The sequence below is a fragment of the Vidua chalybeata genome, chromosome 3 (assembly GCF_026979565.1).
Source record: "Vidua chalybeata isolate OUT-0048 chromosome 3, bVidCha1 merged haplotype, whole genome shotgun sequence".
Classification (NCBI taxonomy): domain Eukaryota; kingdom Metazoa; phylum Chordata; class Aves; order Passeriformes; family Viduidae; genus Vidua; species Vidua chalybeata.
Genome location: NC_071532.1, coordinates 86798385 through 86821623, shown reverse-complemented (window position 1 = coordinate 86821623; position 23239 = coordinate 86798385). Strand labels below are relative to the sequence as shown.

Genomic DNA, 23239 nt, shown 5'->3' with positions numbered 1-23239 from the left:
ACACCAAACTTTCACAAAGCAGAAACCTGTACATTTTCCTGGAACTGTGTGGAGTTTCTCCCATGAGTAGGGATGCTTCATCATTACTCCCCAGGGATTAAGTGAAGGAATCCGTGCACATTATTTTCATTTCAGTGGTAAGTTACATTCGACTCCTAATCGATACTTTCTCTAGCTTTATTGTGGGTCCCTTGATATAGTGCACTGTTTTATGTTATTCTGTAATCTACTAGTAGTTCTTTAGTTTTATACTGAGTAGTAAGTAATCCTGATTAAGGTCTTTCATCTGATGTCTCTGTAGCCCCTCAGATCCTAAAATCTGGCTACACAAACCCAGAATGGTTGAAGTCCTCTATGAGGACTAGGGTTTGTGAATGTGAGGCTCCTCCCTTCTCTCTACAGAGGGCCTCAACCACTTGGACTCCCTGGTGGAAGAACTCTCACTGAAGCGTCACCTGTCCCTGCCCTTTCTTTAATCCTGACTCATAAGCTCTTAGTTGACTCCTCATCCATCACCAGGTAAAGCTCTATGCGTTCCAGCTGGACATTGACATAGAGTGCAAACACTGCCTCCTCATCTGCCTTGTCTGCCCTTCCTAAAAAGCATTTATCCTTCCATTACAACACTTCAATAATAGGAGTCATTCTGCTGTGTCCCTGTGGTGCCAATAATATCATAGCCATGCAGGCATGCACCTGTCTCCCAACTCCTCCTGTAAATTCCCCATACTGCATGCATTTGCAGAGAGCCATTTAAATTGAGTTCCCAATAAAGCACATTTATTAGCTGAAATTCATTTGTGCTGTCCTTCAGGTGCTATATTGCCTTTCTGCAGTCTTAAATACTGTCTAAACCATTGCTTTTCATCCTGCATTTTGCAGATGGGTAAATTCTTCACAAAGACTGTAGCTAACAAGTGTTCAAAATGGTAAGAGAAAATGTTTATAGTCTGAGATTTCATATGTGTATTCTTACAGCAGTTCAGTATTCATTTAATGCATATGATCTCACTTTTTAAGTATAACAGGAAGATGTTTTCATACTTATTGTTGTGTTTGTGATTTCACAAAGCAAACTACACTGACAAAATGAGATGTGACATTTGGTTTATCCACAATGGAAGGAATGATGAAATATAGTCACAGTCTTTGCAACTGAAAAAGTAAAACTAACTTATTACAGCACCATATAAGAATTCAGCCTTAAAAAATAAGCCAAAATAAATAATAATAATAATAATAGCAGTAATAATAAACCTTCAATTTTCTGCATCTTGAAAGTCTATTGTAAGAGTCATGTCTTAAAAGATAGTATGGGTATGTATATGTATGCACATGTATTATACACATATACACATACTTGTATATATAGTAATGTACACAAATATTTACGCATATATTCAAATTATATTCATGCCCTTGTACTATTACTTAGTGGCACTGCTGGCTGTGAGTTCCTGTATTCCACACATCAATAACTTTCAAAGTATTTGCACATTAGGCTTGAAATAGCTTGCATACATTTAAAAAACCCATATAGCTCTTATAGGGACATAAGAATTTTAAACCACTTATTTTGCCTATCCACTTTAAGTAAATATTTCGGTGTAAATACAAGCTTGATCATTTTATCCTTACATTATTACCTTGACATTGCAGAGCGAGGTTTAATGCAATGTAACTGACTTAAGAATATTAAAAAACTGCAAGTGAAAGAGTACTATTGCTTCATGTTTTGCTCACTACTTTCCAATTGGCTGAAAACCAGTCAGCCCACAAAAAAGAAAGCAGGGGATAAAAAAAATCAGTTATGTTATGCAAGTGTCACATATTAAATTAGCTGGTTACATTAAAAGAGACTACAGTTCAATATGTAAATTCTTGCCTGTTGCACCAATCCACACTGAAAAGCCACACTGAAGCATATAGGCTCATATCTCAGTAAGATACTGTTTATTTGTTGGACTCAACAAATAAGAGGGGTTTTCCAATCTAACTGATTCTGTGATTCTGTGAGCAAAATTACGTATTTAACATAAAGATAGAAAAATTGATCTACTCCTTTTGACAAATTCAGATATTGCTGGCATCTCTCATCACTGTAAGCAACTGAACTGGGTTTGCATGGCAATGTTTCAGTGGGGGGCAGGTACAGGGGTGGCTTCTCTGAGGAGCTGCAAGAAACTTCCCCCTGGTCTGATGGAGTCAATGCCAGCCAGCTCCAGGATGATCCACTGCTGGCCAAGGCTGAGCCCATCAGTGACAGTGTTAGCACATCTGAGATAACAGTTAAGATGAGGGGAAAAAAAACAAACTGGGCAACTCCAGCCAGAAAAAAGTGTGAGGATAGCAAGAGAAACAGCTCTGTAGACACCAAAATCAGTACAGAAGGAGAGGGTGGAGGTGCTGCAGGCACCAGAGCAAGATTCCCCTGCAGCCTGTGGTGAGGCATCTGTGCCCCTGCAGCTCAAGGAGGTCAATGGTGGATCAGAGATCCGCCTGCAGCCCACGGATGACCTTGTGACAAAACAGGATATCCAAAGGAAGCTGTGACCTTTCCTGTGGGAAGCCTGAACTCGAACAAGCTTCTGGCAGCACCTGTGGCCCCATGGAGAGAGAAGCCCATATTGGAGCAGGTTTCCTGGCAGGAGCTGTGACCCTGTGGGGGATCCACACTGGAGCAGGCAGTTCCTGAAGGACTGCACTCAGTGGAAGGGAACCATGCTGGAGCAGTTTGTAAAGAACTGCAGGCCATGGAAAGGAACTCATATTAGAGAAATTCTTGGAGGACTCTCTCCCTTGGGAGGCAGCCACACTGGAGCAAGGGAAGAGCATGAGGAGTCCTCCCCCTGAAGAAGAAGCAACAGAAATGATGTGTGATTAACTGACTGCACCCAGCTCCCAGCCAGGGTCAACCCATCGCAGCAACCCTTATGACAACTACTGTATAGCTCGTCCACATTTTCTTTCAGAAATTTTAAAAAAAACTTTTGCTAGTAGAAAAGATGGAAACAAAATCATGCGACTGGCAGAGTTGGTTGATTGTTAAGGCTCTCTATTCATAAGTTTGGAAGGCAGGACTTCCAGAATACAAGTTATATTCTGTAAACAAATTCTGCTGACACCACCTGCATAATAATTGCATAACAATTGCATAACCATATACTTAAGGAATACCCATTCATCCTTCTCTCTTTTCAAGCAAAATAAATTACTACTTAGATGTGTGCTTATTAAAAAACTGTTTCTTTTTTGAATACCACAGACCATTTCTCAACTAAATAACATGTGACTTCTTACCTGGCAAACAGCTACAGTAAAATTCACCAATCAAATCATGGCAATGGCCTCCATTTTTACAGGGCTTGGAGGAACATTCATCAATATCCGTGGAACAGTTTTTGTCTGACAGAAAAGAAATTAAACATTAAAACTATAAATCATGCTGGGAAAGTAGAAAAGCTGCTTCACAGTGCAAGTGACAACTGCATAGTTTAACTTTTCCAGGTTGGAAACACTATTTTATTTCTGCTTGAAGTTTTAAAACTAGAGATATTCATAGTTACAGCTGAATGTCAAGAAATTAAATATTTTAAAGGAATAAATATGAAAAGCATTTGCAAAAATGTCCTTTGTATATTCTAGCATCACAACTCGATACCATAATTCCTAAAGCTATATGCTACTTTGAAAAAAACTGTTTTAGAGATTTAATAACGTTAGTAACAATAGCAAGAAAAAATATTTCTCAAGGTTGCATTCATATTTCCAGATGAATGAAGCCATTTCTGAGATCCAAACAGAAACTCACAAGTTCACTCAGCTCTTTCCTCATTTTTCTGCTTTTAAAAAGATTTAATTGAGCTGTAATTCAAATTTATTCAAATCTGTAACAATAAAAATATAGGCTAATATACAGAAGATACATAGAGGGGAAAATTTAGAAGACGATAGAATAGGTGACTCATGAAAACAGTTAACTCATTGGATATACAAAATAAAATCCAGTCTCCTGTTTCTCTGTTGTGCACTACATTAATTTAGGGCAATCTCTACCTAGGTTGTTACAAATAATACTGGGGGTCTTTTTGAACAAAAATTGATCAAAAATAGATGGGACAAATGTTTGCACCAGGAGCTCACATGACTACCAGAAGTTAAGCCAATGATAGAGAAGGAAAGCTGTAATTATCCCTGATGTGAACAAGCAGAACTTTTGTTGGTGTTCTGTGTAGAAATTATGGAAGGTTCCTTGTATCACTCAAATCAGATATACCAGATAGGTAAGGAATCCCAGAAACCTCAGTCAAAGGAGCTGAATTAAAGGATCATGTGAGGTTTCTGGGGTTCCTCTTGGACAAACAAAGCTTGGACAATTATAGATTCATTACAACAATAAATGCATGGATGGCAGAAGGTGTCACCTTGCAGTTTTGTCTTCCTTAACCGTATGATATAATTTCAGCTGACATGTAAAAATAGAATGTATGCAAAAATCAAATTGAGTGGGAAGGAGAGAAAGTGAGGAGAAGACAGAGGAAGGGAAAAAAAAAACATTAAGTAAAAAGTTTAAGGGGATGTGGTAGGCACATTTTTTTCTCTCAGGATTTTTTCATAGAGGAGCACAGGGAAAAGAAAGAGAAAACAATTTCTATTTCTGTTCTTGTTTTCCTATTTGGAATGTGTTTGGAGAATTGTTTACTTAGGGTGATTGATTAGATTCTAGTGAAAATTGTTTGAGCTTGATAGCTAATCAGATAGCTAATCTACTTGTGTCTGAACTCTCGGGTGAGGGTCACGAGTTGTAAGGGTTAGATATGGTAGTTAGAAAGTAGGTATGTAGTTTTAGTATTTCTTTTAAATAGTATATTAATGTATTATAGTATAATTATATTAAAAAAATCATTCAGCCTTCTGAACTGGAGTCAGACATCATCATTTTTTCCCACCGGGTTCACTGCATTTGCAATAAGGGGATGATAACAGAAGCTCATAGACAAGGATAATTACAGAAACCAGGTAAGACTTTGACATTTTGTGGAAAATACTGCACAGTCACATATGATATGCTGTACTTAATGATTAAATACAGATCACAAATCCAGTAGAAACTGCTTAAAGGAACCTTAAATTTTTTATAGCTTGTGGATTTTTCTGTTGCTGTTTTGTTTTGTTGTTGCTTTTAAATAGCTAAAAGAACTAGCAGAGTTCTTAACAACACAGGACTTGGACCCATAGGGTATTTAATTACAAACCCATAATTTTTGAAAGGAATAATCATTCAAAAATTCGAAGATATTTGGATGTACTATTGGTAATTTTTCATGCCATAGTAGAAAAGGAAACTGCAAGTCACTTGATTCAAAGTTAAAGGGAAAAGTACTCTCTGACCATAAAGAAAGAAATGTGAAAAACTTGGCTGAGACCAGTTAAAATCCATGGAAAGGCAGAGAAAGGTGAATAACATAGTAGCAAAGGAATTCAGAAGAACTGCAAAGAATGTAGAGATGTTCTAATTTGAAACCTGATAAAGAGTGAACATTTTACCTTAAAAAGGTAATTAAGAAAGCTGCTGCTTGCTATAAGTACCCAAGGACAAACTTTCTTTTTGTGGGAGAGACACTGGATATTAGGAGACCAACATGGCACTGCCTGGTTTTCAAAGCATGAAAAAAGCCCGACTTATAAAAAGCAGGTCAAGTTGCTATGGATAAACTAAAAAGTACAACATAAATATGCAGGCATGAAATGGGACCAGAAAAAGCATGCACCTATTACAGGATGGTCAGGGTAACAAGAAATTTTTTAGTATGTACTTCATATCGAAGAAAGAGAGATGCAGTTTGCCATCCAGTGAAGAAGGATGGCTACTGATAATGGTAATCATACAAAATTGTTCAATGCTTCTTCTGCCTCAATCATCAGTAAAAAGACCATCTGTAAAGCAGGTCATTATCATAATTAGTACTTATGACTAAAGGGCAAAACTTCAGTGTTGAATACAGAAGAAAAGCTGTAGAATTGTCAGATGAGTTAGTCAGATATGCTGTTCTGATGAACTATTCCCTTGGATACTAGTGGACAAAAACTCAATAGTTTTCTCTGTGAACATGTGAAAAATAGGAGCAAATTATCAAATGAGTAAAATGTTATGGAAAGCCATATTCATGCATTAGTTATCAGTGGTTTTGCTACCAGACTGGATGAATGAATTGCACATGTTTTGAAAGAAATCTACTGCCCATTCAATTCCATTAAATTTTTTTTAACAACCTAGATGGTTGGCAGCAAAGTAAGCTTAATGATGTCAACATAAAAAGGTACATTGAAGAACAGGATTAGAAGTCTTCATGTATTTCAACCAATTGAAGATAGAGTTTGATATAAAAAATGTAATCCGATCAGAAGAGAAGATACGATACGGGAAATCACAAGTAGGAACAAATGCCAGAATTTTGTTTTAAAACAAATAATTTGCTGAGATATATCAAAACCAAAAAATCCAGTTAGAAGCTTTACTGGAGTAATGCTGCTTTTGGAGTAGTTTGCATCATGCAGTGACGTGCATTCAAGAAAATTTTGGGCAAAATGAGAGTCCATATGAGCATGTTACGAATGACAAACAGCTCAAAAGCTTGACCTTTTAGGATGAACAAAATGAAACAGCCTGTAAAGCCTAAATAAGTAAAATTTGAATAGAAATGTGATGGCAATCATAAAATAAGAAAAAAAAAATATTCTCACAAAATTCATCAGTTTGCTGTGTTCATAGTATTCAGGGTGAGAAGTAATACATTTAAACTGCAGTGAAATATTAGACAATAAGGAAATCCTTACAATGGTTAGTATAGCATCACACTGGGAAGATTTCCCCCAAGAAAATAAGGAATTGTTGGATTTCTTTAAGAAGATGAAGATACGTAAGTGAGAAAGCAACATAGTATATTCTGCTTGGATAAGAATGAAACAGATTATAGCTAGTATTGTGTTCTAGTGTTGTGGTTATATAATTTGCAGGGTATCAATTCTGTTTATTACACTGAAGGAGGTCCAAAGACTTATGTTTGTGTAATGAGTTTGATTGTCTGGTAACTTGCTTTGCCTTATGGTAAAGGTCTTAAGTTACTTGGTGTGTGATACCTGCGCTATGATTTTGGAACCTAGTGCTTCTATCCAAATCTATGGCTCTATTTCTCCATCAAAACATGTTTCAACATTAGTGGTATAAAAGAGAGGTGAGACTAGGCTTGCAGCAGACAAGAGAAGCAGGGTAAAAGTGTTAACACTAGCAGGAAGAGACAAACACATTCTTCCTGCTCACCATAAATGCCCGTGGTTGAAATTACAGAGGGACAGGCACTAAGGCCTACCTGTCCAAAGAAAGCAATACAGCTTTTGGCACATTCAATCTGAGTTCACCTGTCAAATCTTTCTCATGAGAAAACAGATACCTCATTTCCACTCTCACTTCCTTTCCTACATCTCCTTTCCACAGGGGACCAAGCCTATGCACCAAGTGAAATCTTGTGATAACTTTTGTTTAGCTAAACAGTACATATTTCAATGTACTCCAGGTCAGTTTTTGTCACTTGTAGTTTTCAGATACAAGCACAGAAAAACCATGCAGATTATAGCTACTGAACTGTAGCTGAGCTATATGTGGGGAAACAACAAAAACAATTTGAAAAGGACTGCATATGAGCACTAGTGCAATGCTGTGAGAAAAAAAATCTCAGACGTATTTAAATAAAACAAAAAGCCAACATTGATGTGTAAAATACCTCAGCATAAAACATTGATTAGAATGTTCCATATTTAAAAATAAGTAGGAAGGATGCAAGAAAAGCTACACAATTTATTCAACAACTGAAGAAAGCATGCTGTTGGCAAAGGCTTAAAGAGCTCCATCTGTTTCATTTAGAAGAAACAAAACCAAAAAGTGACTTGATTACAGTGTGAAAGTATCTTTACAAAGAGAAAATACTTGAGTAGCAAGAGCTTTTTCATTTTGTGTAGAAAAGGTAATAAGATGCAATAGATCAAAGTTGAAGACAAAAATTTAAACAAAATATTTAATATAAACTTCTAAACCTGATGGTGATTACTTGTAGGAAAAAATGCCAGTGAAATTCTGTCTTCTTTTCATGCATTCAAATCAGGATTGAATGGTTTTGGATTCATTGTGTGTTTTAATCAAAACTAGAGTAATTAGGTTCAGTACAAGGTGGTTAATGGCCTACATTTACTTCCTTCTGGTACACAGACCTAATATAGAGCATACAACCAGCAATCTATGGATTGTTAGAAAACTTGTAGAATAAATACACTCATCCTCTATCCCTCTCTTTGTCTTTCCTGGGAAAACATCACAACAATTTAGTGAGACAGGTATATTTCTGTGATAGTAATAGCCCACCCTGAGGCACCCAGGCTCTGTAACATCACTGTCATCATGTGAAATGTGTATGTCCTGTAATTGGAGGTTTTGGAGGTTACTAGGATACCTAGGTGCAAGGTGTTTCTTTCTTGTTACTAGAGCAAATAGCCAATACTATTAAATTTCTTGCCTGGCTACCAATGTGCCAAGGGAAAAAAAAATCTTTTTATGAAAGTTGTGTAAACAGCTTTAAAAAACATCTTTCTTCATTTAACACATTTCCTTTCCTGCCTCAAGGCTCCTCAGTAGTTTGTGGTCAACTCACTAGCTAAGTGAAGAGAGTCAAGCTGTGGTGTAATCTTCCCACTATCACCACTGCAGCCCTGAGGCCCAGTACACATGGCACTGCCATTTCTAGCCACTGGTCAGGTATCAAGATAAGAGCAAGGGTCTCAGGACTTGCCTAGTGACCAGGCTGATGTTAGATCCATTGAATCATGGGATGTTTTGGTTTGGATATGACCTTACAGATTATCTAGTGCCAACCCTCTGTCATGGGCAGGGATACTTTCCATGAGACCAAGTGGCATAATGCCCCATCCAAACTGATACTGAACACTGCTAAGGATGGGGCATCCACAGGAAAAAAAGAAAAAAAAAATCATGACAAAGAAGAAAGCCAAAGAGTAAAGAACAAAAAGAAGTCGTCAAATTACTAAAGATGGCACCAAATAAGACTCCTATTTAGTGTGGTGATATTAAAACTGATAGCGTCATACCTTTTTATAGTATGGCTCTATTAAAGCAAAGGATGTCAAAAAACAATTGTTTCATTGTCTAAAACGACAACACAGTATATACTGGTAAACAGAATTTAGTATCAAAACCTCCAGTATTAGGCTAGTCAGTAATGCAGAGGCAGTGTTGGACAACAGACTTTTTCCAACACCAAACATCAGTGGATTTTGTTCAGAAGACAAACCATATACTAAAAAAAAAACTAAGCACATTCTAAATATAATCATTCTTATCTAGGATGCCACTTCGGTTTCTCAAATTCATTAACGAAATATCTGTAAGGGATGAAAAATGTGCACTAGGGAGGTTGTTTGGAGGTTGATTTTTTTTAATTTCAGGGTTTATTCACTGATTGCTCAGGTCACTACAGAAAATTAAGTCCTAATAGGATTCTTGAGGCAGTTATAACAAAAATTTTGATTGTAATTTTATCTTGATATCCATATGTTATTTTTCAGGTGCACTCAGATGTAAAAAGTAAAAGCAGTCCTCACTCTGCTGGCATATTGTATGGTGTCCTCAATGGCATTAACATAGAAAAAATATGGAGTTAAGGAAAAATTAGGTTGATTTTCCACAGTAACTCAGGAAGACTAAAAATTTCAGCCACATGTTCCAGTGTCTTCTCTATGTGTTTTAATCACTGTATGAGCTTTTCTAGACATGATTGTTTTTCCTTTTTTTATTTGATAAGAGACTCCTAGCAACTGACAACGTTTTTAAAATTGAAAATCAAGCCTATTCATATAAAATTATTATTTTCCAATTTATCTAAAAGTACTTAAGTACATAGTAATGCCCAGAAAGATATTAATAGGTGTTCTACATACATTATGCTATGCATAACAGCTGGAATCACTACTAAAAAACATACCACTGTACCTGAAATAATAGGGATAAACTGGAATACAAAAATAATCTCATAACTACTTCAGAAGAGCAAAGATAAATTCCATACAAGCTAATTAAAGTTTTGATTGAAGAATTAACTTATCTTTTGTCAGGTGGTTCCAACTATTATTATTCACCCTCTAATTTAAACCAGTCGTGCTTAGTATTTGCAGATGGAATACTATTGGAGAAATATGCCATTTGATTTCTCACATAGAAAATTGAGCCACATTGCTTATATTTTAAATTACTGGGAAAAACCAATTGATTTGCTTTTCTTTCATGCAATTCATTAACTTTTATGTATTATTTTATCAACATTTTTATGTAATGGAATTTGCAGCATGATGAAACTTAAACAGATTTTTCTGCACTCTACTGAGTGCATTTTTCCCAAATGTTCTAACCTGAATGCCCTCCAAGGAAGGCAGGTACACTTTCACATGACATGACGATAAATATTCTCTAATAACTCAGAAGTACATAGTGAATACATTTCCATGTATACATAAATGCTGTTTATTTTCCAGCATGTTAAATTTGCACACCCCACTGTGGGAAGCCTGCCCTAGCAGCCTGCCATTTACAGTGCTTGTGGCAACCAGCAGCCCACCTGCGTTGCTGAGCAGGGGAAAGGAAGTCAGCTCTTCACTCCTCCATGGCCTGCTATGAATCAGACCTCTGCTGGCCAGGAGCTTGGGGAACCCTCTCTCTAGCTGTCTGCTTCCAGGTTTTGTTTTGGTTTGAAAAACCTTAGTGCTTTGACTAGAGCTCAGACAGAGGCATATTGTTTAAATGAACTCAGTCATTAGGGGACAACACAGAAAAGACCTGGCTTTTGAGCTGCTTCCGTAGTGGCCAAAAGGGCTGATTGATGTGGAACAATTGTCTGATGCATGAGATGCAAGCAAAACTGAGTTTCTGTGGCTGACTCTAAGGATGGGTGAGCATCCATAGGTCACAGAATCAATTAGGTTGGAATAGACCTCCAAGATCATAAATTCCAGGCTTCGACCAATCACCATCATGTCAACTTAAACCATAGCACCTAAGAGCCATGCCCAGTCATTTCTTGGACAACTCCATTGTTCTTGACTCCACCACTTCCTTGTCAGCCCATTCCAATGCTTGACAACCCTTTCCATTAAGAAATTCTTCCAAGATCCAACCTGAACCTCTCCTGGTACAGCTGTGTCCTCTTCTCTGTCCTCACCAGCTGTCTGGGAGAACAGGCCAACCCTCACCCTGCTAGAACCTCCTTTTGGGTAGAGGTAGATCTCTCAGGCCAGTTTTTTCCTTTGAATTGTTTGGGAAAGTACTTTTCGTGATTAACAAGAAAAAGAGGACATAGTGGCAATAATTTTGTACTGTGCAGGTGTCCTGATAGTAACTACAAGCATCTATGTCAAGCAAAATATGTCAAAAATAGACCAGCTTTTCAAAATTTAGAATAACACAGGAAAAGAATACACAGGAAAGATTTTTGAAAGCCCAGAGAAAGATATTATCTTATGTCGTGTGATAGCTTGAGCTGAGCTGCAAGACCTTGCTCATCTTGGTATAATTTTGGTTTTTAAATGTTCAGTGTTGCAATGCCCACTTGCTTAGCCACAATATCTACTACAGGATTCCTAAAGCCCAATAGTATGAGACATGACAGAGGAAACTATGTAGACTTAATCTTCAGAAAGTATATTAAAAGGTTTGCATATTTATTTAGTCACTTGTGTAAATTTAAGTCAATATGTGACTGATGGTAGATTCTGACTGTTGATTCATACTGTCTCGTTATAATGGTAAATATTAATGGGACATGGCCAAAACATAGAGGAAGGATCATTTTACACATAGAGGATTCATATGGACCTTGATATGAGTGAGGAAGTCAGATTAAGAATCTCATGCATATAAACTACAACTACAAAATTCAGTGCTATGTGATGAAGTAAAAATCACTTTAAAATCCATTTTTTTTTTCTACCCAGTATTCACTGGAGTCACTTACTAGCATAGGGCTCATTCATATACATGAATAGTTTTGAAATCCTTTCAATAAGTAAATAAATAAATAATTAGATTAATCTATTCCAACACTTAAAAAGCAAAAAGGTTTACTATGGAACAATATAATCCCATCATTTATTAAGATTAAAACCCCATGCTTTTTTATCCAAAACCACTGAATTACAGAGTTCTTTAGTTCAAATTACTTATATTACCAGAGAAAATCCACTCAAATAATTAAAATGGTCAGTAATCGCACCTCATAGAACTGCCTCCTCCTTCTCTATCATTGATGAATTCAACACCCTCCTATTGATGTTTTAATTTGAGGTGTCTTACTGCCTAATGGACTAAAGGTGTCCCACTGTTCAATAATAAAATTCCCTACTTCACCTATCTTCAGGTTTGGATGTGTTGAGCAAGATGTTTTCTAATTTTTGAGGCTGGCCAGTTTAACAGACTTGGACTGCCTTTACCTATCTCAACTTCCAGATGTTCTCAAAACCCCTCTAACTAGCAAAACCAAATAAAATACTGTGAAGGAAGAAGGTAGCAGTTTTGCTAGGTAGCAGACCTAATGAGATCCACAATGACTGTGAATTAATTGTACAAAAAGCATGAGCACAGATGAAAATACTCAGCGTAATCAGGAGGATCCTCGTCCCTACTCCTAATACCATTCAGTAGGCTGGCTTACTTTTTTTCTTGTGGGAGATGTCCTGTCTCACAAAAAAAGCCAATAGGACGTGAGATCAATAGCACATTCTTGATGGAAAGTATCTCACACAGGAAATGCAGGAGAAAATTGAGCTTTTTTCATATTAGTCTATTATGCAGTCATGTGAACTTCTATGACTTCAATACAGGCCTCAAGGTATCCATTAAAATCTACTTATAACTCACTTGTAACTTTTTTATTGCTGACAGATCGTGAATCCTTCTTGTCTTGGAATGTACAAGGATGTTACTGGCAAACTCTTTGCATCAGTATGACGCACATATATATCCAGAATATAGGACAAAGAGTTCCTCCTAAGGAGCACATACTCTGTCCCAGGCTTCCTTAGTGACACACACATGTTAATTTGTAGTTCTGGTTCTATAATGTGGACTCCATCACATCTTAAAATAGTGTTGCTGTATTTTACCCAGTTCAAACTGACTGTTATTGACCTACTGGATAAAAGTTAGACATTTTCCATTTTGATTCTAGCAGAACAAGAGAAAGTTTTAAATCTTCTTATTTTAAAATTTTTGAATTAAACGTCTTCTATCTATAGTAACAAATACTTTGTAATCACCTCTGCTATTTTCAAAATCGATGCAAAATAGACAATGTCCTGTCTTCCTACTTTTAACCATTGACAAAATATGAATGAAGAATTTCTAAAGTGAACGTCACTGGTGTTACTACCAACCTGATATGCTCTATTTACAACTAACTTAATTTTGCCTCCTCATCCTTCACTATTCTACTTGCTTCTTTAACTTTTAATTTCCCGTAATAGATCTCTTCCATTTTTTTATTCCTTTCTTCTCCACTGGTCCCCACACATTTTGAGCTCTCTGGATAAACCTGTTTGACTTTTTATTACAAGGTCCACTAATTGTGTATGATTTCTTAGACTGCCACTGCTTGTTTTCCCATTACTGCTTATGACTAATGCTGCTCCATTTGCATCTCTGAAATCATCAGCTGAAAGTCAGTGTTCAGTGCCTGACATAGTTATTTAGATGGCATATTTTTGGAGGCAGTTTTATTGATCTTCCCATGATCCTGTTAGCTGCTTCTGGCAGAAAATAGAGCCTTGAAGAATCTCCACGATGCAAGAGCTATTTTCTTAAACCTGTTAGACATGCAAATAATTGTGCAACTTACAAGAATTTATCATAAGGATCTGATGGCACCTTTGTGAAAGAGAACAAAGCGTAATCTTTCTAAAATTGTGTTGTTACCATCTCAATCAAGTATGGCTGTGATAAAATCTGAGAAAAATAGCACCAGCTACCTGCTCCCCTATGTTTCATAGACTAGGTGTTTTTGAACAATTTTTTTCTTCTATGCAAAATAGTTTTGCTTTCCATACACACACTGCTTTCATTTTTATCGTATTAGGAGGGAAATTAAAACAGATTATCAATAGCATAGAACCCTGAGTTGATTTTGTTTTTATTAATGCTAAAACACTGAACAAAGTGCAATTAATTTCAGAAAATAAAATTAATAGTTTAGCTATTTAACTTCTTTTCCAAGTTAAATGAAATCTTACCAGTGAATCCAGGAGGACAAGCACAGCTGTAGTCTGCCACCAGGTCTAAACAAGTTGAATTGCTTTTACAGAAGCCATAAGTGCACTCATCAAAGTTAATTTCACAGTTCAGGCCTTCAAATCCTTCAAAAAAAAACCAAAGAGCAATGCATTATTCAGCTATATCTGTGCTTTATTTTTCTAAAGCAATGTCTTTAGGTCCCTTGTTTTCAATTTACTCTTGTAAAAAATGATCTTGAATCCTTATGGAAAGATCATTCCAAATTTTTTTCTCCTTTATAATTATAGGAAAATTAATTTTTTTGGTCAAATATACTTTTAAAGGAGTCAATAAATGAAAGCACAAATTTAGTATTCAGTACATTCATTAAGACTTAAGAACCTATGAATTGTGTATCTGCTGCCATTTTGACAACATTACAGATAAAGTGAAGCTGGGTTCTGGACATCTGCTGTCAAAATAAAAATCAACTATTAAAATCTCACTTAAAATCAGTTCTCAAATTGTTGCTTTACTACTTTTTTCTTGATTTGTTTTACAGAACCCCAAAATCATCAAGGGTGCAAGAGGCTTTCCAGATCATCTGGAAAGTCCAACTGATAAGCCAGCATCACCACAACCACCCCTGAACCATCTCCCCAAGTGACCCATCCAGACACCTCTCTAACTCTTCCAGAGATGGTGAGTTACCTCCCTGGGAAATTATTCCAGTGTCTAACCACTCTTTCAGTGATTTTTTCTTAGCTATTAATATCTATTCTGAACCTCCCCTGACACAATTTAGGGCCATTGTCTCTCATCCTTTCACTAGAGACATGGTAGGTGACAGAGGCCCCCACCTAATAAAACCTTTCAGGCAGTTGCAGAGAGCAGTGAGGTTCCCCCGAGCCTCCTCTTCTCCAGACTAAACAGCCCCAGTTTCTTGTGTTGTAATGACTTTTAGCAAGCTCAGAGGTCCAGCAATGTTTTTTTGTAGTTTAAATTGCTAGAAAATCTCCTCTCCAATATCTGATATTTCATGCTCTTGTAAAGGTATTCTAATTCATGGTCATGCTACAAAATGAGTGTCATTAGTGCTGTCACAGGCCATGGCTGCAGGAAGACCATGACTAATAGTAAGCTATCGGTACCCTCAGTGCAAGCTATATTCCTATAATTTCTCAAACTGACCATGGAACCAATTTCCACTGATCCTTAAGTCATAAAACTTGAGAATTACACTTAATTCATTAATAATGTATTAAATAACAATTCTTATTTGCATTTAAAGTTTAATCAGACCTATGTCTCACAGGTAACATGTAAGCCACAAAATTAGCAATGTGGATGCCAAGATTTATTTTTGTATAAGCTGGTCAGGCAGGCTTAAGCAGCAAAATGATCTTTTCCAAGGTTAATTTCCCGCTACCTTCCAATATCTGTTTTGACTTCTAATTTAAGCTAACTAATGACAGAGACTGTACTTATGAGAATTATTTGTGACAATTTCATCTCTTGTGATGAGTTTCTGAAGTTATCACCACTGGAATGCCTGCATTAATACATACACATCTGAAATATTGTCAGCTATGAAATCAGCTAACATGAGTCCATGTTTAGATAATAGTAGAATTTGAAGATTAAAATTAAAAAAATTAAAACATAGAACACACCAGGTTATAAATGACAACCTTTGCTTTATTTTTAACTAAAATCCATTTAAAAATACTCATAAGGAACACATTTGTGACAGCATTTCAGGAAAAAAAACTGTAATTTTAAGTGCTTTAAAACATTTCAGCTTTTCTTTGACTAATTTTTTACTGAAATCGCTATTTTTTTCATACAGTACTGATAACAAAAGCAGTGTGCATTTTTAAATTAATAGACCACAGATGCTGAAAATCATATTATTTTTGGCTGTGAAAGTTCTAATAGATTTTTTTTAGTGATTGCTTATTAAAGTCATTATGACCATTGTAGCTTGCCATGATCAGTGAGAAATATGCATATTATTAATGAAGATAAAAATAATTTTTGTAAGCTTATTGATAATGTTTTCCATGGAATTCATGTATTGCTCATTTGTGTTTTCTCCACTGCTTCAGACTTTGCTAAAATCATTATGTTCTGTCTGAAAAAAAGTATCATTTAGGAGTATATCTGTCTCCATTCTTAATTTGTCTCCAATCTTAATGATCATGGGTGTTTTGGTAGACACGTTGACTTGATGGACAAAGATGCCAACAAGACTTTGGAAAGGAATGAATGACTTTGATAGAAAGGAAGTTTTAATGACAACTTGAAGCCTGTCAAGAAGGTGTTTTGCAAACTGCAAACAGTTCTGAAAATTGTCAAAGATAATAAAAATAAATTATTTTGAACAACTTACCTTCAGGGCAAAAGCAATCATAGCTGTTGACATCATTCTGACAAACAGCACCATTCAAGCAGGGAGCTGAATCACACTCATTCATTTCTGTTTCACAGTACTGGCCTGAAAAACCTGCAAATGAAGTAAGATAAGATTTGATTTTCTTTGTCATTATGTATACTATTAGCATTAAACATGTATTTCAAATGGTGTTCTTTAACTAAAACCCAGAGATCTTATGATCCATAATCCCCTGGAAAAGGAAACTTTAAGTCAGAGTTTCTGTATTTTATTTACAAAGAGTTAAATTTTATTAATTTCTTATTCAATATTACAAATACATCTTTATTGGTGGAATAAAACAATAAAAAATTGCTTCCAGAATGCAAGAAGACATTCATAGCTGTAAGAAAACAAGGTTGAGATTTTCAAGTGTTTTTCTTGCACTAGAGTAATTTTAGTATTTTTATGATAGAATCCCAGAATGCTTTGGGTTGGACTGACCTTAAAGATAAACTAGTCCCAAGCCCTCTGCCAGGGGCACTTTCCACTAAACCACGTTGCTCAATACCTTTTTTTAAATTTTGCCACATCAATATGAGAAATAGTGCATCAATTATATTCTATCCACTGTGTTGTCCTTATTGCTGTGGAGAGTAACAAAATACAGAGTACCAATATACTGAGGCATAGCAAACATGTGCTGTGCAAGTCAGGCCTCAGGATGTGCAAAATGCACAGCTCAGTTATGGTACATAAGGCTGTTGGGTTTGTTTGTAAAAGACAGAAGGTGTATATCATTAAAACAAAAATCTGAAGACTGATTAAACTTGCATAAGGAAAGAGTAGCTCAGCTTTTTCATTTCTTACAGGTACTTTGAGACACTGTACAGGGCACAAGTGCTGCAGCACCAGCAGTGGGGGTTGCAAGGGGGCCCTGTCAGGAGAGGAACACAGGGATAGAAATTGTTTAGTTGATCTACAAAGCAAAAAAATATTAAATTAGCTTTCATTGTAGGGAAGCAGGGCAGAGTTACCCACTTGCCCTTAAGTTATATGTGCTAGATGAAGACAAGATGAATTGGTATTTTCATAAATAGCAACTAAAAGTGCAAGATTTAATCTGAAGCATAATGAAGAATTATTCTAAGGGACATATAATGTGAATCAAGACCTATATATTTTAATTTGTTTTGATGATACTTAATGTCAAAGAAGCTTTGTGGGGACAGGGGGAGTTAGAAAATTACTGACATCAATGAAATGACCTCATATTTTATATGCTTAAAATGTAAAATTCAGATAAGAAGAAAATAAGTATAAAAAGCTGTTTTGCATGTGAGTGTATTAAAAAAAATGCAGGAAACATTCCTTTTGCGAGTGGTTCAGAGCATTATGACCTATATAAAAACAAATTGGTTAGGCATAGTTTACAACCTACTTTAATTTAGCTGTTACAGATTATTTTTTTTAAGTTGTAACAAGTTAGAATTGTTTTCTAGAAGTTACACTCTTTTGAAAATGTTAGCTTCTAACACCTATAAATGAGAACTAGCTACCTAGCTGGAAATTAATTGAGATTGGAAACTAAACTATCTGAAATCTGGCCTAAATAAAGTTTGTTGGGGTTTTGTTTTTTTTTTTTTTTTTTCATTATAAGGACAGAAAATTAACAAGTACAGAAAGACAGAGAACAGCACCTCATTCTTAAAAATGGGAAGAAAAAAAAAAACAAAACTTTTTTAAGCTGTTTTTTTTTTTAATCTTCATGCCTATTCATAAATTATTTTTTGAAAATAATACCTTGTAGAGAGCTTCTTAAAGGAGCTACTGGGAAGCATATTAGGTCATTTTTTAAATAAATACTTAGCATTTTTACAGGTCTTGCTGATAGTGTTAAAATGTTTTAGGAGCTACTGCTGCCACTTCAGGATCAGAAAAATGCCCACATTTTGATCCTACCATGTGAAACAGTATGAAATCTGAGCAGTGACTCAAGAGCTCCCAGCTCTCAGCATGTCTGGCAGTGATGCTGCAACAACTCCCTGTGACGAGTTGTGACCAGGTCACCCTTTCTCAGGAGCAATGGAAATATCCAGCAGTTGCACCTGACATTCTGAGGATTTGTGTTACAGCAGGACTAGCAGTCAAGGGGAAATATCATAGGGACAAATACAGAGCTGCAGGTATCAGAAGCTGATTTATAAAGCTTTTCATTACATAGTTTACTTCATTGATGTTTTATAAATTTATGGATTGGATGGGAAGAAATTAAAGGCATAAATAGAATCTGCTTTTAATAAAATTTGGTGCATACAGTGTGAATTATCCACTCTGAAAGAGCTGAAAGGAAAATATATTGATAGAATTTTATTCCTTCTTGTCACATTTTTAGCAGAAAATGTCCTGCAGACAGAAAATAATTTAAATGTAGTTTATATTTTTCTTAAATTGTTTTGCTGAGGTAGAATTATTCATATATCAATCATATCATATATTATATTATATTATATTATATTATATATATATTATATTATATTATATTATAATATTATAATATTATAATATTATAATATTATTATATTATATTATATTATATTATATTATATTATATTATATTATATACTTTGATTATGTTTATTTCTTGCTGATCAATTTACCAACAAATGTCACTTTTTTCACAAACAATAACTCACTTGATAGGCTGAAAGAACATGAGGAAAAAAAGCTTCATTTGTATTATTTTAAAAACAAGAATGAGTTGAGGAATGCTTTTAGCTACATTGTAATCCAAGTATTCATACTTAATTACTTGTGATATAATAATATTAAGTTAGACAATAAAATAGAAAAAATTAGTCAATGAAAATATAAATATTTCTGCATTTTTAATATGATACAAGTTAATCAGTTTCATACATTTGAAAATATGAAAATAAATTTCTCTGTATGAGTACTCCAAACTTTTGTGCTCTACCCTCTTATCTTATCAGATGACTTTGGCAGAGCCAACACAGTACTCTATGAACCAGGAAAAAATCCCATTCCTTCATCCATCCAGCTCCTCTCTCCATTAGCCAATGATAAATATATAAGAGAGTTGCCAACTCCTGAATAAATATTTCCATACAGTCAAATGAAAAGGCGTGTGTCCCATATATAAATCCTTTCAAACAGTTGAGAAAACATTTATGGGAATATTTTATGTAAAAATTTATTGATATTATTTGTGGTTTAATCTTAAAAATAATATAAAATTCTATTATATACAAATAATATACATGTATAGAACAGTACTATACTATTCTATAGATTACTCTACTTTATCATGTCATATCACATCATAAGTAATTTGAAGTTTATCATAAGTAATAGTGGGTTTATATTCATATAAAAAGTAGGTAAACAAATTATGATCTCCAAAAATATTTTGTTATTGCCTGCACTGAGTGGCAAATAGTTATCATCGGAGCATATAATAGATGATGCAGCTGTTACACCACTTTCCCTACACTGAAAATGACAGGGTAAAATACATCTGAAAGATGAATTAGAAGTGTTAAATTATCTTGCTTCAATTATTGCAAGGAAGGCATTCATAACTCAGAGTTTCTGGGGTCAGAACTGGAAAAACATATAATTATTTACTAAGGATATAATTTCATTATTTTTTGTCAAAACTCACACTGCAGCAAATATTTTCAGCTCTCAAGCTTTATAGCTCTTTATTTGGACTTCCTCCTCAGATGAGGATGAGATCTATATTTCCACTGGCACTAGTCATAGTTTCCCTATCTAATATAAATGTGAGATAAAACATAAACACTCAAGAAAAGTAATAAGATTTACTGTGAAGTTGCTTTTGTGAAAGCAACATTGTTTGAAAGACTCTTTTACATATATGAAGTTGCTTCAAAAATAGAGAATTTTCATAGTGTTTTAGGTATTCTCTTAAAATAGATATGCAGTTATCTGACTCATAAACATATTTCATATGTAAAAGCCTCAATGTTATTTTCTTTCCTGTAGCCTAATATTAAGGAATAAATCACATACAAAGAAAAATATTTTTTGTGTGTCATAAATAATTCTAGAATCTCTAGGTCAAATATAAAAAAATAATTTGTTTCAATAGAAATCTGAAATAAATTTAAGTTTCTAATATTTGATACCTGAGAATGATTCCACATTCTCATTCTTAGCAGAAAGTCCTCAGTGAAAGAAAAGGGAATCTGCATTATGAATATGTCAGAAAAGAGGGACACATCCTCCCTGGATGCCTAAATCTACTAGATCTAATCCATATTCATTAATGGCAAGAAATCTTTGCAATTAAATTTTATTTTTAATAATACATGTGTTTGTAAAACTGAAATAACATATGTCTAGCTTTTGTATGGATCTATTCGCTTCTGCTAAATTTTACCAATACAAATGTGGCCTAGGATCATCTAGGGGTTTGAATGCAGACACTCTACCTCAAAGTAATAATTTTACATAGCAGTAAGACTCCTAGACATTTTTCAAGGATGAAAGCATAAAACTGAAAAATATTTTATGTTGCAATCTTTAAAGTCTCAACTCTTAAAAAGTCAAGTTAAGCCAGTTACTAAAGTAGATTATATGTGAAACCCTTGCATACAGGTTATGCATTGAAAAATAAGGCACGTTGGGAAACTGAACTGTCTACACCTCAAGTAATGATGTGTGAACTCTGCTTGTTGAGATCACATTTTTTTTATGTCTTTGTTCCAAAGGAAGATCATTACTTTATTAAAAACCTTTGCAGAGGTTAACCAGCAGCTCAGTCCCTAGAGATGGCTGGATTTTAGGCAGACAAATGCCACAGAATTTTCTATTTCAAATGCATATTGGGAAAAAAATAGGAAGGGTCTCATTAGAGAAAAGCACTGATTTTTCAAAAAGATGTAAGGAATATGTGTCTTACAGTGAGAACCTTTTGGACCAGCTTCTCAAGGGACATGGTAGGTTCACCATCACTGGAGGTTTCCAATAGGCAATTGGATGGGGTGCTAGATACTCTCACCTAGGCTCCCTTTCTAATCAAAGGTTGGACAAAGTGATCTTCTGAGGTCCCTTTCCAACTGGGTTGTTCTATGGTTCTATAACAAAATCCAAAGCCTGTAAAACAGACTGGTAGAACGACCAGGGAAATAGAAAGCCTGTCACAGAACAGAGGACACAGAAATTCTAGTTTGTCTGGTGTAGCAAAATGTAGGCTGAAAGGCGATACAAGGGTTTCTGTTAACTTTGTCAATGAGAAAAATCGCCAAAAAATGTGACCAGCTATTTAAGTTAAAGAGTAAGTATCATAGGTAAAAAGTGACATTATCACAAATAAATTTAAATTACAGAGTAGAAAACCTTATCAACAGAGATTCTACCAGTACACACATTCATTAGAGGTTATTCTAGAAGTACTCATCATTCTTATGAGCTTCTTAAATTTGCATATATGAATTGTGATAGCATTTAAAATTAAAAAGAGGATAAAAAATTCCTTGCACAACAATTTTCATAAGACAACATGCTAGCTTTATATTAAGAACACATATTAGTAGCCTGAATGTGATTTTAAAAAATTCTCAAAAAAATAAGATTACATTTACAATTGAACTATCACTGCACCCAATATTATTATTAATAAAGAAGTCTCCTCAATTGCTATAATCCAGCAAAAAAACAGAGAAAGGAGTCATTACCACTCAATCTAAAATCTTAAATAATCCTCTAAACAGAAGACACACCCAGTGTTCTGGAATTTAACTGACGTATAGGAGTATTGGAGTACATATCTAAAAACAACATAATGTAAGCAAAAAGAAATTGTTCAACTTCAGATTATAATGCATTTACACAAAGAGGAACAGAGATGATACAGAAAATCACACTGGCAACATTAATTCTGGCCTTTTCACATATTGAAATCTTAATCACTCTTTTAATATGGTTTGTGGGTATATGCATAATAGGTGCATTCAAGTATTAAGAAGGAAAAAATAAAGTCATGCAAGAGATAAAATATAGCAAACTGTTATGCTTTTATGAAATTCCACTGACCTAGATTAATCTAGAAAAGTTAAAGAACAAATCTCATCTACCAGATGGTTCAGTGTTCTAAATCTGCATATAGATGATTTGTTTTACATCTGGCCATTCAAGGTTAAGCCATTACTATCTCCATGGGGTGAAGCAGAGAAGGGGGATATCCACAATTTAGTTACCTTGTCTTCTGTAAACCACCCTGCATCTATAATAGGATTTAATATAATATTTTATTTTTTGAGCCTTCAGTTGTCTGAACCTAATATTAAAAAAAAAAAGCAGAAAATTTCAGAACAAAGAGAGTACAGCCACATTAAAATTATCTTGTACAAGTGTCAGAATTATTTGTACAGGAAATAAAACTTTGTTGATAGCCAGTTGAAGACTGCTGAACAAATTTCAATAGGAATTAAGAACAAACATATAGCAGAGAGTACAGGTATTCCATTATTTAAAAACAAAACAAAACAAAACAAAAC

The 23239-nt window shown here is 34.9% G+C and overlaps 1 protein-coding gene across 1 annotated transcript in view; it reads right to left on the bottom strand.

The window, feature by feature from the left end:
* EYS (eyes shut homolog) overlaps positions 1-23239 on the bottom strand; it is a 723820-nt gene that overhangs the window by 525910 nt on the left and 174671 nt on the right. Inside the window, exons 13-15 of the mRNA XM_053938438.1 lie at positions 16713-16826; positions 14341-14463; positions 3301-3405 (exon numbers count right to left, since the gene is read on the bottom strand). Coding sequence (XP_053794413.1) covers positions 3301-3405; positions 14341-14463; positions 16713-16826 — 342 coding nt within the window. The remainder of the gene's footprint in view (positions 1-3300; positions 3406-14340; positions 14464-16712; positions 16827-23239) is intronic.